We start from the raw sequence: 18502 nt of genomic DNA, 5'->3' as shown, positions 1-18502 counted from the left end.
CTATAGTCACAACTCTGCCATTTATGTTTGCAGCCCACAGGGTGGGGTGACTGATTCAAATCAGCCAGGCTTAAGTTAGAAATATTAACTATTTAAATGTACTTTTTTTTTTTTTTGCGACCAAAGAACTGTACAGGCTATTTTGCAGGCTAGTTAGCAAGGGCAATTTACACATCTAGCCATCTAAACCCAGTCCATATTAATTGGGATTTGATCAGCTGCATCTCTTATAATTTCAGGCAGGTTTAGCCAGCGGGAGGGGGGGAGAGAGAGAGAGGGGACTCTTTGTGAAAGTGATAAAGCATGATTGGAATTACTGGAAAACGGTTTCTTGATCTTCGCTGCCATAATGACTGATGGGTTTTCTAGGGTTCCTTTGTCCTAATCCTGAACTTCATACATGTACATGTCTGCGTTTGTGGAACATGTGGTGTTTTTTGCAAGCTATGAAAATGGTAAGGCTTCTCACGACTGGTAACAAGATGGATCGCAACAATCTCCAATGTTCTATGTATGTCCCAGGAGAGATGGGAAACTTCGCCAATAACTAAGTGAGGTCATTGTGTATGTGCTGGATCCCCATCATACATTGTGTGTATGCCGCCCACATATTGATGTAGTAGTGATTTTGACCTTTTTAAATAGGACTGTGGATCCCCCCCAAATTATATAACTCCTCCCCCCTCCTCCGTTTGCAGTTATTTTGCTTAGTACATTGTATTGAGAGTAGAAACTCTCTCACCCACCATGACCGGGCACTTTAAGATGAGAAGACTCCAAAGAAATGGTGATTTACCTTAGCAATGCAAGCGTTTTTTTTGAAGACCCCGCAATCATGGCTAAGGTTTCTGCTACGACTAGTTTTAGGAAACTTGCTCTGTGCAATTATTCTGTAACTTGATGTTCTAACTATAGAGCACACTACAAGCTGGAGACCTATGTATAAAAAATACACCGGGAATAGCCTCTCCAGTTACATCCTATCGGCTCCTTTATTATGCTGATTTTTATCTTATGTGTAAGTGTTATGAGGTAACCATGCCAATCCTATCGGATCATTATCAAATGTTTTCTATGGAGTCTGTATGGCAGCTATGCAGAGATCCAAACCCCAGAGACCTCTGCTCTCACAGAGTGGCTCCTCACTGTTTAGAATAATTCACTTACTGGCCAGTGTGCGTCTCTCCAAATTAAGAATTATAGCTGGTGGAGCTACTGTTGCTTATCCCCAGAATTAAAATGATCAAAGTATTGTGCTTTTTTTTTTAGGTGTAGAAACAGATGTTTATATCTGTGTGTTTTTTATTGTGTATATATGTATAAGGATTCTAATCTTTTCTATGACAGATAAACAAGCATTACTCTCTGCACAAAGGGTTAAAAATAAAATTTGAGGCCTCTGCGGTCTCACGTTAGAGGTGCTGCTTTACTGGCTACTGGTCACAAAGAGTTAAAACCAATCATTATCTCCTGCTTTACTGTATTACCGGGATATACTTAGCGTTAATGTGAAATTAATTTCTTTGTGTTGAATCGTAACGTGTGGGTGAACTAGCATTGACAGTCGCGCTGCTGAATGCCGACTATTTTCCTGATTTTTATGTAATGAATGAATGTTAAGAGCGCTGTTATACTGTAATCACTTTTTATGTTTAATTAAAATGATGGCGACATGCATTGACTGTGTGGACTTTTTATTACTCTAGATCAACACACAGACCTTTATTGGAAAATTTAAACAACTGTATGCTCGCACCTCCCTTTTCTTCAGCTCTTTGAGCAAGATCATTGTGTTACCTCTAGGCTCAAGATTTACTGAACCATGCCCTTTTCCCGATGTTAAAGCCTGCCTGTCAGAATGACATGGTGCACTTTGCAGACAGTATTGTTCAAGTTACACAGGGTTAGTTACCAAAGTGAGACTTGTTTGAAATTCAAAGTGTATTTCAAATTTCTGGCCTAAAATTTTGAAATTAGCGAGTATACCTTAACCCCTTAAGGACACAACTTCTGGAATAAAAGGGAATCATGACGGAATATTTTGTCATGTGTCCTTAAGGGGTTAAAGGGATTCTATAGTGTTAGGAATACAAAGCTCTATAGTGCTTTGGTCCTCTGGTCCTTCCCCGGCCAATAATACATTGAAAACGCTTTATTTACTTACTCGATTCCAGCGCCGATGTCCCTCTGCGCTGCGTCTGCACTCCGCTGACGGGGGGCCTAATGTTCGTGAGCCGCAAGCGCATTATGCCTTCCCCTTAGGATAGGGAACTGAGATCGAATCAATGCTTTCCTATGGGAATATTACTAAAGCCGGTTGTCCTCACACGTCCAGCATCAGGCGACATACAGTGCCTGTAGTGGCTATCTGGTACACAGCCACTAGAGGTGGCTCAAAAACTGCAATGTCTTACATTGCAGGACTAATTTAAATGTAACCCTCTTTAGTATAGGGGGTCTGATAACATTATACAAATATATCCGGGGCCAATACAAACCATTGTCTGGAAATCTATTCACAAAAAGGACTTTAAATGGGACACCAGGTCATACGTTTAGACTGGAAGAAAGAAGATTTAGTCTAAGGCAAAGGAAAGGTTGTTTTTTTTTTTTTTTGTTTGTTTTTCGGTAAGAACAATAATAGATGTGGAATTCTCTGCCTGAAGAAGTGGTTTTATCAGAGTCCCTACAAATGTTTAACCCCTTAAGGACACATGATATGTGTGATGTCATTATTTCCTTTTATTCCCGAAGTTTGGTCCTTAAGGGGTTAAACAGCAACTAGAAGCCTACTTACAAAAACATATTATTCAATTATATAAATTTTCACTGTAGGGTAATAGCTGCTTGATCCAAGGATAAATCTGACTGCCATTCTGAGTTCAAGAAGGATTTTTTTTCCTAGTTTGTTGCATAATTGGAAGTGCTTCAAACTGTTTTTTTTATTTTTAATTTTTTTTGCCTTCTTTTGGATCAACAGCAAAAAACAGATGTGAGAACGGCTGAACTTGATGGATGCATGTCTCTTTTCAGCCTATGTAACTAAGTAGGTGAAGTGGTCTGGGTGCCTATAGTGTCCCCTTAAAGTAACTTTCTATGTTACACAAATTCATGCTAAAAATGTTTAGATTCTACAAACTTCATGGGATTTCCCTGTTTACTTGTCTTGGCCACGCTGATTGACGGGGAAGCAATATTTTAATATTTGCTGGTGATTAAATGTGTGCCGTGCCTGTTCAAACATAGCCTTATCATCATAGTTCTACTTTAGGCCTTGCAACCTTCGAACCTACACATAATGTCCATTAACCTAAGTTCGGTATTGAAAATGTATCATTAGGTTTCAGCTCAAGACATTTTTTTTCATTGCAATGAGAATTTTACACAGTTCTTTGATTTGGGTGGGAAGGACACAGCAGGCTGTTGGCAAGCAAATCTCTAGCTCCTCCCAATTTCAAACATATACAAGTAGTGATGGCTTTGGTGAAAGAGGAGAAAACACATTTATGGTTTTGAACTGGTGATGCAATAACATCAAATTACATTTACTTTTTCACCTTTATCCCATCTCATAGAATTTCAGCATTCATAGAATTTTAGAAATAGAAGGTGTTTACTTTACCCAGTAGTAGAGTCTTCCGTAAATTTGGGATGTTTGTCAGTATGGTGAGCCTTGATATGTCAGGTTTGCTCAATCTCTATTTATTAGACTTTATTAAATCAACCAAAATATGCATCCCAAACAGCGGGAAAGATTGGAATAGGTTTCTACAGAAACTGTTCCACTTCCTTCCTCCCTGGAGCCTTCATTGCTGCCGATGAATATCTGTGTAACATCGTCTGGTTCCGTTCCCAGATTCTGAGATAGAACAGAGACACAGGATGTCAGTAATCCTGCAAACAAAACTTGTAAGAGTATACAAAGAGGCTTATAGGTTATTAATATTTTTAAATGGTAGCATATATCCCAGTGCAGTATAATGGCTAAATGAGACCCACAAGCTTCATATATACAGGAGAAAGAGCTGAAATAAGCTGACATTGCAAGTGAAAATTACTGTGTACCTTAAGGGGAGAACCGCATGATGGGTGCACTATCCGTATTATTAATACAAGTTATATTGCAGATAATATATGTCTGAAATAAAATTCTGGAAATTATTACAGACATTCCATTTTCTTTTTTTCTTTTTTTAAATTCTTTATTTTTGTTGTGCAGAAAGGGTTACATGAGGAGTTTGCAGCGCCACGATAGCGAGGCAATCCATATATTTTATAACATATTTTTTTTTTTTTTTTTTAAACATCAAGTACTTCAAGCTAGTTAAGTACGAGTAAATGAATTAACATCATTTTTGCCCCTCTGGAAGCTAACGGGTAACAAGAATTAAACAAAGAAAAGTATAATTGCAGTAGCCACTATATCAAGCTCAATAAGGGCAACTGTGTATATTAATATGGTGTTTAGAGTGTCAACGCATACTCAATACTAAAAGTGTGTGTCCGGCTTTGACATTATTGATATAGCAGGTGTGGTATGCGTTCGACGTTTGGGCAGCCTAGGCGGTTTTGGTATAAGTTGGTTCTATGTGGTGCTTTCGCCCCTGCAGTGTTTGTAAGCCCTCACCAGTCTCATTGAGTACCATGCTGCACCGGTTTCTGTTAAGTCCATGTGGTGTTCGTATGGGAGTGTTAGGGGAATTACTCTGGTTGGACGTCAGTGTGTACTCCATTTCCATGGAGACCAGGGATACTGTGCCCCATTAGACTACGTTGTGGTGTCTGTGGTGAAGTGTCGGTGTTGCGATAGGGTGTTGTTCTGGGTACGCTCACCGGACTTGCTCGTCTGTAGTTACATACGTACTGTCTGGACTTGGGCGTGGGATGTCGGTACCTGAGGACGGTCGCTGGGAGCGGGGACAGGGCATCTCTCGAGAGGCTGTCGCCACTGTCCATGCTGCGGGTGTTGAGGTGTCGTGCAGTGGTCATGGTGCTAGTAATGGTAGGGGGTCCCCTTTTCCTAGGGGTGGGAGGTTTTTAGTGTGGGGTGTGAGCTCATGCCCCATCCAGGCAGGCTGGGGGAGTAATGCTTGCGGTGTCTGTGATTCTCCTTTATGTGTGGGGGGAGATTAAAACGTTAAGCAGTATAATAGAACTTTGGTAACTCTTAACAATGGAAAGTCTCTGGCAGGTAGTCCCGCTGCATAAGTCAAGTGGTGTTAGCAGCATACGAGGTTGCGGCGGCTCGTCCGGGCACAAACGGGATAGCATTCGCTGGGTCCCAGCTGTGGGATGTACGGTCCGCTGCGCCAGGTCTTATGTTTGTCATAGAATCCTGCGGGAGTCCCAGGGCATCTAGCAGCTTAGTGGCTTCCTCGAGGTCCTGGATCAGGTGTTTCTCCTCTCCTTTGCAGACCATGAGTATGCGCTCTTTCTTCCCTCTGTATTCTAGGTTATGCCGCCTGAGGAGGGAGGTGAAGGGTATGAGAGACCTCCGCCACGCTAGGGTGCTTCCTGATAGGTCTTGGAAGAACGTGAGGGACATGGATTCAAATTCGTAGGGTGTGCGGCCTTTAGTGGCTGCCATGACTGCGGCTTTGTCCCTCATATTCTGAAAGCGAACCACCAGGTCCCTGGGTGCTGCTGCCGGGGCCCTGGTTGCTTTAGGTACCCGGAAGAATCCCTCCAGCCCCATTGTCTTCCCATGTCTCTGGGGGAGCAGAGTTTGGAATAGGCGCCTGAGGAGGTGCGGTAGTTCCGTGTCCAGGATCTCCTCCCTAACACCCCGTACCTTGACATTGGTACTGCGCCTCCTGTCTTCCAGTGCGGCAAAACGGCTGTCATGCCTCATTGCCTGTTGCTGCAGGTCCCTCACGGTTTGTTGGAGCGTGGTTATCTGCTGGGCTTGGTCGCTTGTCGTGGTCTCCAGGGCTCCCAGTCTGCCTGTCAGGCCTCGTATTTCTGCGCGGATGTTAGCCGTGTCCGCCAGAATTGTGGCTTGGAGGTTTGCCAGGAGTGTCTTCAGGACCGTAGTGGTGACCGGGTCAGAGTCCGGGCAGGTTGGTGCCGGCATGTGTTTCGTCAGTCTTTCTTCCACCTCGTCGGGATAGAAGTCGTCCGACGTGTCTGAATAGGCCTCAGGGCAGGCGGCCATTTTGGGCCCCGTTGCGCCATTTGCCTGTCTGAAGAGTTCGCCTATGTTTAGGCTCGTTCTGGGCTTGTCTGGCTTCATTTTTTTTGTTTTTCGACCCATTATGGTCTGCTCGCTGCTGGCGGGTTCTGTTGCTCGTTTGGGTCGGGGTTCGGGTCTCCCTGATGGGTAATTATTAGAGAGATGTACGGAGCTCTCATTTAGTGCGTGTGCTCAGCTCGGTCGTTCGGCTCCGCCCCCCCAGTCATTCCATTTTCTAAATCAAACCATGATTGTTTTATGGCGCTAAAGGGATTTTTTGTAAAAAACAAACAAAAAACAGAACCATGTTTTATCTAGATAATGAATTTAAAAAAAATGACATGGCAAATTTTAAAAAGTAAAGTTGCATGCGAAGTGTGATATTTGGCTTAGTGGGTTTGTCTACCAGGACAGGAGCAAACCGTTGTGGTCTATGGGGACAAGGCTTATCCCATAAACCTCTGCCTAGCAGAGACTTATTGGATAATTAGATTACTCCCAACTGTTATTCCATTCATCTCATTAGATTAGTTAATGGAGTGCCTTCCTATATAAACAGCAATATATTCACATAAATGCCGCAGTGTCCAAACCAGGTGCCTTTGTCCTTAATCAATGCCATAATCCGTATACAAGCATACTAGCAGTGCACAAAATGAAAAATACAATTCTGTATTAAGAAATATTGCACCAAAATAACAGACACAAGTATGCACCAAAATAATGCACGGATTTGCAGCCTTCAATATACCAAGGTAATCTACATAAATTATAAGCATAGCATAAATCTCTCAGTGCGCGAACGATCCTCGCTACCCGAAAACATCACGCGGCATTCACCTCTATGGTAATCTTGTTGGTAATTTTAAGCAGTGACACCTGCTGGTTCTACGTGAGTTCAGTATTCAGGCTGTATTCTGGAGAGGTTGATTGTAAAGGATTTTCATGTACTTACCTGTGTGCCTTCGGTTATATCCTCCCCCTGCTGTTTAAATGCTTGTAATCAGTTTGTTTTGTCTATGTATTTGAACAATATATTCGTCTACCGAACAGAGACCACCCTGGGTAGCAATTACAACTTGGAACGTTGAGAAACCGCAACTTAATTGCTCCTAGGTGTCTGCCATTCGGCATACAAACACGTGGCGAGAACAAAGGATGGTGGCCATCTTAAATCTCACGAATGCGGTCAGTGGGACTTGCGCATGAATTGCCTGGAACGGTTTTCGGCATGGCAACTCCGCCAACACCCGGTCACCATAGAAGTCCCGGCTGTCTATTTTCCACTCCACGAATCAAACGGCATTCGGGAGGTGGAATCTACCGAACAAGGGGAGCATTTCTAGATAACCAACTGCAACGTTCGTATGATAGTTTTCGTGTAATTAGGCGCGAACGGAGACCGGCTCTTGCTGCTGATTTCATGGAACTGTAAAAGCGGATACCACCACATGGTGAGCCTCACCAGTATCCTCAGCTACCCAGGGATGTAAATGTTATATGTGTATGTGCTGTAGAAAGTACTTTTCTAAAAATGTTGAAAATTGTAATGTTTCTGGCCAGCAGATAATTGAGTTTAGTATGTTGCTGAAACTCAATTATCTAGCCTGGCCCAGAGGAGGAGTCTGTTACTGTATAAATTAAATGCCTGTTGCTTCCAGTAAATCAGTCTTGTTCCAGCATTAAGCTTTGGCTCATGTGTGGATTATTTGGCGATATCCGCGATATTTATTCCTGTGGATTATTGGGAATGTGCTACTATTGGGAAAAAGGGAATATTGGACGGTGATACAGATTACTACCGTCACAGTGATGGATACCGTGGACGAGCTGCTCGTGACGGGGTACGGTCTCCAGTACTGCGTACAATACTCCAAGTGAGGTCTCACCAGTGTTCCGTACAATGGCATGAGCCAGTGCCCGTTCAACAATCTCTTGGACACCGCTGTTTCAGGTGGCTGGCAGATTTCTTTGTAAAAGTGAACACTAGTACTGTAGTGACTGCATGTTGGCGATACAGTAGTCAGGAAGGATTGGATGTACATGTCCATGATCACATCTGGTACATGATATGTCTGGAACGATTAATCACATTTTCAGAGAAACTGCTATGTTTACACTGCACGGTTAATCCAGCCTCTAGTGGCTGTCTTTCTGACAGCCGCTAGAGGCGCTTCTGCAACGCTGAATGCAAAAATTGCATTCAGGTTCAAGAACGTCCATAGGAAAGCATTGAGAAATGCTTTCCTATGGGCGTTTTTAATGCGTGCGCAATTCTGGCTGCGTATGCGCATTCCGCTCCAAAGGAAGGAGGAGAGGGTTAAAGTAAGTAGCTTAACCCCTTAAGGACACATGACATGTGTGACATGTCATGATTCCCTTGTATTCCAGAAGTTTGGTCCTTAAGGGGTTAAGGGTTTCAACCACTTCAGCCCAGTGGGAGTGGGGCACTGAGGGTGGGGGGGACCTAAGGGTTATAGGCACCAATCATCTCATTGAAGTGGTCTGGGCGCAGTGTCTCTGTCCCTCTTAGTCCTGATGTTGCAGCATTAGAGAAACTGCAATAATTCCATTTCAGGACTAAGACTGCCTCTAGTGGTTGTCAATCAGACAGTCACTAGAGGCACTTCCTGGTTGCTAATGGGCCTTTGGTCGCCTTACTGACACTGGACGTCCTCACGCTCTGCATGAGGACAACCGGCATCAGTAACGTTTCCATAGGAAAGCATTGAAGTAATGCTTTCCTATGAGGAGGGCCTAATGCGCTCACCACGCATGCCATTAGGTCCCCTTGTTAGATGACTTTCGAGGAGCCGGCCCAGCGCTTATATTGGGTGAGTAAACAAAGGTGTTTTTTTTTTTTTTTTTTTTTTTAACCCTTTATGTCCCACTGTGGAGGGGACCAGAGGGCACTATGGGGCATGGAATACGACTTTACATCCCTCCTATTGTAGAATCCCTTTAAACAAATACAGAAAAAGAAACTAATTGAATTAGGCAGATACAGAGACAATAAATCAGCTGAAATACCTTTATCAAAAGAAATCAATTGTCGATCAATAAAATGTAAGTATGCTATATGTATATGAATTTGATTTATTGAAGACTGCAAACCTGTCCACGTCTTTTGGTGCCTACTATTTTTGTTTATTTAGTTTGGTGTATTTTAATATTCATGAACAGTTACATCTTAGTTTTTTATCACATCGCGTAGGTTTGGATGTGCATTTTAACGTGACAACAGTGAGAACGCATCCCATGGCTCGTCTGTCTCTAGGAGGAGATAGGGAGCATTCCCTAAAGCCGTGTAAAAATAAACACACTACTTGTATCAACCATTAAAGAGTTAATTGAACCCTTTTTGTATGATTTGTTTATTTTATTTTAAAATATTTAAATAAAAACTTATTTGTCACTTGTAGTCTGTCCAGCCCCCTTTTTAACCCCTTAAGGACACATGACATGTGTGACATGTCATGATTCCCTTTTATTCCAGAAGTTTGGTCCTTAAGGGGTTAAATAAATAAAAAAAAGGGAAAATAAGATAGAAGTTACCGATAAACCAATGCCAGAGGAGGTCCTTCCACGTCCTGACTGCCGTCACACCCCATCACTCCTTCCCTCTCTGTGGTCATTGAGACCGTCACATGCGCATGCTCAGAGTAAGGGAAGGGTGGGAGTATAGCTTTTTATGGAGGGGGTGGGGAGTTCTAGGCTTCCCCTTGAAATAAAAACAGAAGTGGTCGTGGGTTGGGGTAACCCTTTAAATTTTTGTTTTTTGTTTTTGTTTACTGATTTACTTTAAGTAATTACAAAAACGTGCTATAAAAAGGTAACCGCACCTCGGTGGTTCCATTGTAACATTTAACTGTGTACTTTAATGGTGTCTGTCTGTTTAAGGAAGCCGAGCAATTCGTCACGATCTGGAGATTAAAAAGAAAACAGTATTATTAACCAGACTGGTCTATTCACTAACATGGCCACAGTGTGAACAATGCAAAGTCCCTTTCAGATTTTAGGCTAATATACACATGGAAACGCAATAGGAGAATATTCCAATTTAGCCATTCTAATCGAAAATATTCCTTTCAATACATCCTACAGTGAGCAGCCAGCTCTTTAAGAATTATACAGAAGCAGCCGGTTCCATGAGTTTGTTCTTTACTTACAGTATTCTACTATGAATGTCAAACATCAGACAGGGACCAGATTACTATTTACCTGCTCTGTAAGGGATCGGCTGTAAAGGGATTGGCTGTAAAGGGATCAGCTGTAAGGGATTGGCTGTAAGGTATTGACTGTAAAGGGATCGGCTGTAAAGAGATTAGCTGTAAAGGGATAGGCTCTAATGGGATCGGCTGTAAGGGATCGGCTGTAAAGGGATCGGCTGTACGGGATCGGCTGTAAAGGGATCGGCTGTAAGAGATCGGCTCTAAGGGATCGGCTGTAAAGGGATCGGCTGTAAAGGGATTGGCTGTAAGGGATCGGCTCTAATGGGATCGGCTGTAAGGGATTGGCTGTAAAGGGATTGGCTGTAAAGGGATCAACTAAGGGATTAGCTGTGAAGGGATTGGCTGTAAAGGGATCGGCTGTGAAGGGATCGGCTGTAAGGGATTGGCTGTAAGGCATCGGCTGTGAAGGGATCGGCTGTAAGGGATTGGCTTTAACCCCTTAAGGACCAAACTTCTGGAATAAAAGGGAATCATGACATGTCACACATGTCATGTGTCCTTAAGGGGTTAAAGGGATTGGCTGTAAAGGGATCGACTGTAAGGGATCGGCTGTAAAGGGATCGGCTGTATAGGGATTAGCTGTAAAGGTACTTACGCTGTTAACTTTAAGGGTACAAGGTTCGTCGAGTGAACCGTTAAATTTTTGGCACGTGGCAATGGTTCCCTTGATTATAAATTCCATGCTATTAGGGAGTACAGGTTTCTACAGAACAAGGAAAATATCAATCAATCAATTAATCAATCAATGGAACAGCAACGTAAATTAATGCATTACAAAACAAAGGAGTTTGTGAGCAAAATGTTGCCACAGTTACAATTAGTATCTGTTCATATGTATAAAAATATTTTATATTTTTATCATAATTTTACCTTTTTTCTGCTATGGTTCCTGTAAAGGCATATTACCCCTATAGAGTTCACAGTAGCAATTATTTATATATTGGCCCCTCTTATGCCATTTCTCTCACCAAGATTTGGACTAGCCATAGGGCAAGCCAAGCACATGCCCCGGGTGTCCCTGGATGAATCCTGATATTCACTATAGTGAGAATTTAAAGGGACACTATAGTCAAAACAACTTTAGCTTAATGAAGCATTTTTGGTGTATAGATCATGCACCTGCAGTCTCACTGCTCAATTCTCTACCATTCAGGAGTTAAATCATGTTGTTTATCAACCCTAGTCACACCTCCCTGCATGTGACTTGCACAGGTTTCCTAAACACTTCCTGTAAAGAGTCATCTAAAGTTTATCCTTCCTTTATTGCAAGTTCTGTTTAATTTTGATTTTCTTATCCCCTGCTATGTTAATAGCTTGCCAGACCCTGCAAGAGCCTACTGTATGTGATTAAAGTTCAATTTACAGAGAAAGAGATACAATTATTGAAGGTCAATAACATCAGATTGAAAGTGAAACCAGTTTTTTTATTCATGCAGGCTCTGTCAATCATAGCCAGGGGAGGTGTGGCTAGGGCTGCATAAACATAAACAGAGTGACTTAACTCCTACATGGCAGTGAATTGAGCAGTAAAACCTGAGAGGCATGACCTATACACCAAAACTGCTTCATTAAGCAAAAGTTGTTTAGGTGACTATAGTGTTCCTTTAAAGTTATTTCCATGTGAATTTCAAATTTTAATTAAAAGCCGTATTACAAGCCCATTGGGCCTAGTGCTGATAATCACAATGGGTCTAATTACAGAATCTTGTCAACAGAAAACACTAAACAGTTCTACCTCCCAAGTGTCATGTATCTGATGGAGGTGGTGCTGGAGATAAACTCACAGAATTCAGCAGGACGTCAGTGGGTGGTGTAAAATGGTGGGCAACTGACGCCCAAAGAGGCGGACATGCTCAGAAAGTGGGTGGGTCTTCCAGAGAATTGGAATGTCAACCTGGCGTGAATGCATGTTAGGCTGGCCAACTAAGTGGGTACAATCAGGGGCGTATTAGCCGCAAGGCAAACAAGGCATTTGCCTTGGGCGGCATTTTCTAGGGGGCGGCAAAAAAAGCCGCCCCCCAAACGCCCAAGGCAAATGTCTTGTTAGCCTTGCGGCTAACAGACATGCTGGGCTGCTGCTGGGCGGTCGGGCGGCGCTCTTGGGCGGCTGGCGAGGGAGCACTTCATCTGAGCTGTCTGCTCAGCTCCCTCGCGCGCCGCACTGTGCGGCGCGCGAGGGAGCTGAGCAGACAGCTCAGATGAAGTGCTCCCTCGCCAGCCGCCCAAGAGCGCCGCCCGACCGCCCAGCAGCAGCCCAGCAGCCACTGGACCACCAGGGAAAAAAGATGCGCCCCCCCCCCCCAGCATTCCCAAAGGTAAGGAGGCTGGGGAAGGGGTTGAAGTAAAAATAAATAAATAAAAAAAAGTGTTAATGTGAGTGAGTGAGTGAGTGTGAGTGTCTGTTAGTGAGTGTGAGTGTGTGTGTGTCTGTTAGTGAATGTGTGTCTGTTAGTGAGTGTGTGTCTGTTAGTGAGTGTGTGTCTGTTAGTGAGGGTGAGTGTGTGTGTGTGTCTGTTAGTGAGTGTGTGTGTCTGTTAGTGAGTGTGTGTGTCTGTTAGTGAGGGTGTGTGTCTGTTGGTGTGTGTGTCTGTTGATGTGTTTGCCTGTGTGTGTGTGTGTGTGTGTGTATGTTAGTGAGTGTGTGTGTCTGCTAGTTTGTGTCTGTTACTGAGTGTGAGTGTGTCTGTTACTGAGTGTGTGTGTCTGTTAGTGTGTTTGCCTGTGAAGTGTGTGTGTGTCTGACTGTGTGTATGTTAGTGAGTGTGTGTGTCTGCTAGTTTGTGTCTGCTAGTGACTGAGTGCGTGTCTGTTAGTGCGTGTCTGTTACTGAGTGTGAGTGTGTCTGTTACTGAGTGTGTGTGTCTGTTACTGTGTGAGTGTGTCTGTTACTGAGTGTGAGTGTGTCTGTTACTGAGTGCGAGTGTGTCTGTTACTGAGTGCGAGTGTGTCTGTTACTGAGTGCGAGTGTGTCTGTTACTGAGTGCGAGTGTGTCTGTTACTGAGTGCGAGTGTGTCTGTTAGCGAGTGTATGCGTATCTGTCAGTGAATGTGTGTGTGTGTATTTAGAATGCGGGACGGGGTAAAGGTTGGGTGGGGGTGGCGCGGGGGGGTGCCTGAGTTTTGTCCTGCCTAGGGCAGCACAAAACCAGGAAACACCACTGGGTACAATGCAGACAACGCCCTGAGCTTGCTGCAAACACATCTAACAATGATCTCGATCTACACTTTGTGGGGACAGTTCCCTGGTGTCCCCCGGCACTCACTTGACCACTCCTCTCTTTTGCTTCTTACTAGCTCCCATTATGCCGTGTAGGACAAAGAAAAGGTGGATGCAGTGAGTGTAGAAGAAAAGGAACATGTATTAGAGAGCCTGAAGCAGCAAGAGCTCCATGGCAACGCTCCGGATCTCGCGAGAGGAACCTGGGTCCTCCTATCCCTCCCCAGCCGCATGTCTGTGCAAGTGGGCCGGTGAGGGAGATCTCTGATAGCGCAGGGTCTACATTGACCGGCTTGGGAGGTCATTTGAACTCCCCTGCCGGCCTGGGCCTATGGCCATCGCGGCCCACCGGGCATTTGCCGGTGTGACTGATGGCCAGTCCGGGCCTGGCGCAAAGTCAGCTTTACCTTAACTAATTTAATTTATAGTCAGCCAGCCCACACAAAGTTTGTTCCTCTCTACATGCCTCCTAAGTTCCCAAACGTAGTTCCCTCTGCACAAAGAAAGAGAATGTGAAGAGTAGTAAAAAAAAAAATTTTTTTTTTTTTTTTTTTTTAACAATAGGCCTATTCCATTGGCCTGGAGCTTCTGCTCCATCAGCCTTTATGGTAATCTGACCCTGGCCCAATGATTAGACCATGAATTTGCCTGATCCCAGACTGGTTCCTTACCTATAGGCTGTCTGGGAAGCACCACCTGTGACTGTCAGTCCATCACTACTCTTGTGTCCGATCTGTCCTCGCCAAAGTAGTCACACTCCACAATATAACCAGCGATTCTTGTCCGGTCGCACCAGAATCTATTATCTCACCTCTCTGGATAGAGTATAAGAACGCCTGTTTGAGCACTTACCATTCTGCCTGCACCTCGGATTCGTAGACTGGAATCCTTATCTTTGGGAGAATGGAAAGCAAAGGGGAGCGATTTCCTCCAGGAATTTCTGTAAGGTTCATTAAACCACCGGATAAACCGGGAGAGGGAATGGCGTGACACGGGATGAAACAAATACGAGAAATAACTTTGAAATGTTTTATTGTCCTGGGGAAGATAAAAGAAGATTATTTATGGTTTATATTAAAAAAACAAACCAAAAAAAACCACTAAAAGGAGAGATGTTATCATTTTATTTCAATATTTTCAATAGTTATCCATGAAAATAATGTTATAGTTGATTACATGTTTGATGTATCCATTAAATGCAAATATTGCAGTTTGTTGACAAAACAGAGACTTGTGGGAAATTGGCAATGTATTTTTATTTGTCATATTTGGATATTTTGAGTTCTGTTTCTGAGTCTGTATATATTAGAATTCTGACATTTTCTGATTGGTTTTTATGTAACAGCAAATTGTTCCAAATTGAATTGACTAATGTCACAATGTGCATCCAAATATAGATAATGTAAATTAACCCACAAAAGAGTGTAACCGTGTTAATATTTGTTATAAAAAATTGTACTGTAAGATGACAGTCAGAGAGGGATTTGTCTTAATTGTTAAAAGATGCCTTTTCGCTCTTTGGAAACATTAACAGTCATTTTTCATTACACAAGTTAATGCATCAGTAATTTAATGAAATAATGTGTATCATTAAATACTAATGAATGTCCAAATGCCAGGTGGTGACAGGTTCCCGCCCTGCTCTGTTTGACCAACTAAAAGCAGAGTTGGCTTTGAGCGTGATCTTCTGTACAGCTGGGGAAATATATGGCAGAACGTTCAGCAATATATTAAATTTCTCTCCCTTTATCTAAAGACTGAGCAGTCAGATGCAGACATTCTGCATAGGCTGATAACTATTAGGGTATTCAATAAAGTGAGAATTGTTGGGAAGACCAAGTGAATGCCACTCATTCCCAATGTGCATATACCATATATACTCGTGTATAAGTCAAGAAATTTTAGTTGTAAACTTCATTTTAAAACGCAGAGTCGACTTATCCACGGGTCAGTGCTAGTTTTGATAGAATTTCGACTCCCGAACGCCGCTCTCCTTGCTGTTCGGGAATTCAAACGGGCAGGGTTACAAGTTTCAGCGGGGATCACGGGCCTGCGTAGCCTACTCAGAGATCCATGCCGTCCACGACCATGTACCGCTGCCTGTGTTCGGGAGACAAGATTGTGTGAACACATGCTTTTGTATATACGAATGGCGGCCATCCAGGGAATGCTTGTTTGTGATTAACAGCCAGGGGTGGTCGGTGATTACGAGGTGTTAACAAGGGGGACCACACAGAGTCTGTTCGGTAACCTGAGGAGGGGCCGCTCGCCCAGCGCAGCGGCTCAGGACAGGGGAACCCCACCAGAAATATCCCGGTGGGTGCCCCCAGCAGCCCGGCGCCCTAGGCGAATGCCTAGTTCGCCTAACGGTGGTGCCGCCCTGCACACACTGCATCCACTACACAAACACAATTAATCCATTACACATACTGCATCCACTACACAAACACAATGCATCCAGTACACACACACACTACATCCACTACACACTCCGCATCTACTATACACACATTGCATTCACTACACATACAATGCATCCTGTGGACAGACTCTGGGTGGGCACTGTGGGGCTAGACCTTGAGTTGTTTAAAAAGTCCCAAAATGTGTGATGGCAGCCCTGCTCATATATAGCTTATTTATATCTTGTATAAAGTGTTATTGAAACAAATTACTATTTCCATATTTTAATAATAATAATATACAGGGAGCATCAAAACACATTTATTCTGATTTTAATCCAGCCAGCCCAGAAGGACTATACATAATAATAATAATAATTAAAATAATAATAAATTAATAATATTCATTGGAGTTTGATGGGCAAGTACAATGTGTGATTATTGCCTCCAAATATCTCATCAAACAGTATATGTAATGTAATCTTTAAGGGATCCCATTATTTGTAGGAGAGGTACGGAGATTAAGATTGTTTAACACTAATGACTGGACACAGCTCAGACAAAACAAGATGAGAACTCAGAATTCATGACACATTGTGTGAACCGCTTAGTACTGGGAATAAGGAGACATTATTTGATGAAGATCAGTGAGTGATAATATATGTTAAAGAATATGATATTATCCAATATTTTAAATTGGCCTCTCAATAAATATTCACATAATGATAATAATAATAATAATAATAATAATCTAGTGGATTTGCCTTCAGCCTTCTAGACTATGAAATGGTTATCTCTGCTTTACCTCTTCATTCTGAGGGCTGATCTCAAACGTTTTGAAGACAACACTGGTTTCTGGACTATAGACCTCCACTGTTTGGTCAATCGCATCCTCCGTTAGGCTGGTCACGATGACCAAAAAGAGTCCAAGGACGACCAAGGTTCTCATCCATTGCCCCGTATTCATTTGGGGAATTTGTCCTCCACACAGTTTGCTCCTTGCTGGTCCTTCTGCAGAATAATCACCTTGTTACAGGTTTGGACATGAGATCAGAGCTCCTGTTTACTTTATGTATTTAAAGAGCACGTGCCAAAATCAGTACAACAAGTTCAGTAATATCACCGTCTTCACTAAGACGATAAACTGATTGTGCATCATGTGAGGTAGAATAGGTTGGAATAAAGAATTAGAGATTTAAAGAGAAGAAATAAAGAAAGGAATTCTTGAATTTGTTCATTTATGTAACCACACATTATCAGTATATGTTATATGAAAGTATAACACAATGATAACGTATAGCACGATAACGTGGCTCTGTCACAGATGATATAGAATTTTTTTTTTAGGTCACACTTTTTGCTGACACTTTTATATTTAATTTTCAGCTAATTTTTGGCACATATTATTTTTAGTTTTTTAATCTACATTAACCCCAGTAAAATCTACTATTGTGCTTAATACACACACTGGCAGATATAACGAGACTGTAAGAGGGAGAGCCACGTTGTTGAATTTCCCACTGTTATCTCACGTCCCTTTTATGATCCCTCCATCTTCTGAATTCCCATTATTCGGTTTGTCTTCACTGATCTGGAGTTGGGACTGAAAGACAACAATTTTGTGCAATAACCAGAATCTGATGTATTTTGGCTATTTTCGCACATTTCGTGGTGCAGTGTAAGCGGAGATCTAATGTCCTGTGGGACTCGTTAGGTTGTAATTGTTACTTTAAATTCTCCTAGGGTATATTTCCACTCGCCACAAGGCTAGTGCTTAGAACCTTTACATGAAAAACGTTTGATCTGTGTATCCTCCCACCAGGATGAATCGGAATGTTTTGCTAATTTAACATATTGACATTTTTATTTTTTAAATTTAAGTTTTTTCATTTTGTGCGAGTCAGGAATTCCATGTGAATTAAAAGTGACTTTAACATTTTAGATCAAATAAAAGAAAGTGGAAATATCTCCAAGTGGTCTATATTTTCAACTCAGCTATTTTGACCTGAAATTTAACTCTGAAAGTGTCACTTGAAACCCTCCAACACCATAACCACTACATGCGTATTACAGCTTATTGTATTGTTACAGCTCGGTGTATCATTACAGCCTATTGCATTATTACAGATTATTGTATTATTACAATCGTATTATAACAGTTTATTATATTATTACAGCTTCCTGTGCTATAACAGCTAATTGTATTAGTACAGCATATATTCTATCACTGCATGTTATAGCATTATTAGAGATTATTGTAGTATTACAAATCACTGCTTACAGATTTACCTAACTGTTTAAATAGTTGCTGGTTTTTCGATTTTCAGGTTAATTCCCAGTGCCCAAGCTCCACCCACCCTCACACTGACATCATATGGGGAAGTCTAGATTTGTCACTGAGCTGTCCAAGTATTTGTACACTGTGAGCACACACAGCTATTGAAACCAGTTTCCTTCATTCGCAGGAGATGTGCTATGAGTG

General features: G+C 42.5%; 1 protein-coding gene across 1 annotated transcript; it reads right to left on the bottom strand.

The window, feature by feature from the left end:
* Positions 1-3649: 3649 nt before the first annotated feature.
* Positions 3650-17034, bottom strand: LOC134608189 (uncharacterized). The gene is made up of 5 exons (XM_063450852.1): positions 16826-17034; positions 14474-14659; positions 11000-11107; positions 10015-10095; positions 3650-3859 (listed from the first exon to the last, which is right to left on the bottom strand). Exons 1-5 carry the CDS (start codon positions 16985-16987, stop codon positions 3716-3718), a joined length of 681 nt encoding a protein of 226 aa, XP_063306922.1. The 5' UTR covers positions 16988-17034; the 3' UTR covers positions 3650-3715.
* Between the last annotated feature and the right edge of the window lie 1468 nt (positions 17035-18502).

The sequence above is a fragment of the Pelobates fuscus genome, chromosome 4 (genome assembly GCF_036172605.1).
Source record: "Pelobates fuscus isolate aPelFus1 chromosome 4, aPelFus1.pri, whole genome shotgun sequence".
NCBI classification, from domain to species: Eukaryota; Metazoa; Chordata; class Amphibia; order Anura; family Pelobatidae; genus Pelobates; species Pelobates fuscus.
The sequence above is the reverse complement of the archived record's forward strand: the minus strand, read 5'-3'. Positions and strand labels throughout refer to the sequence as shown.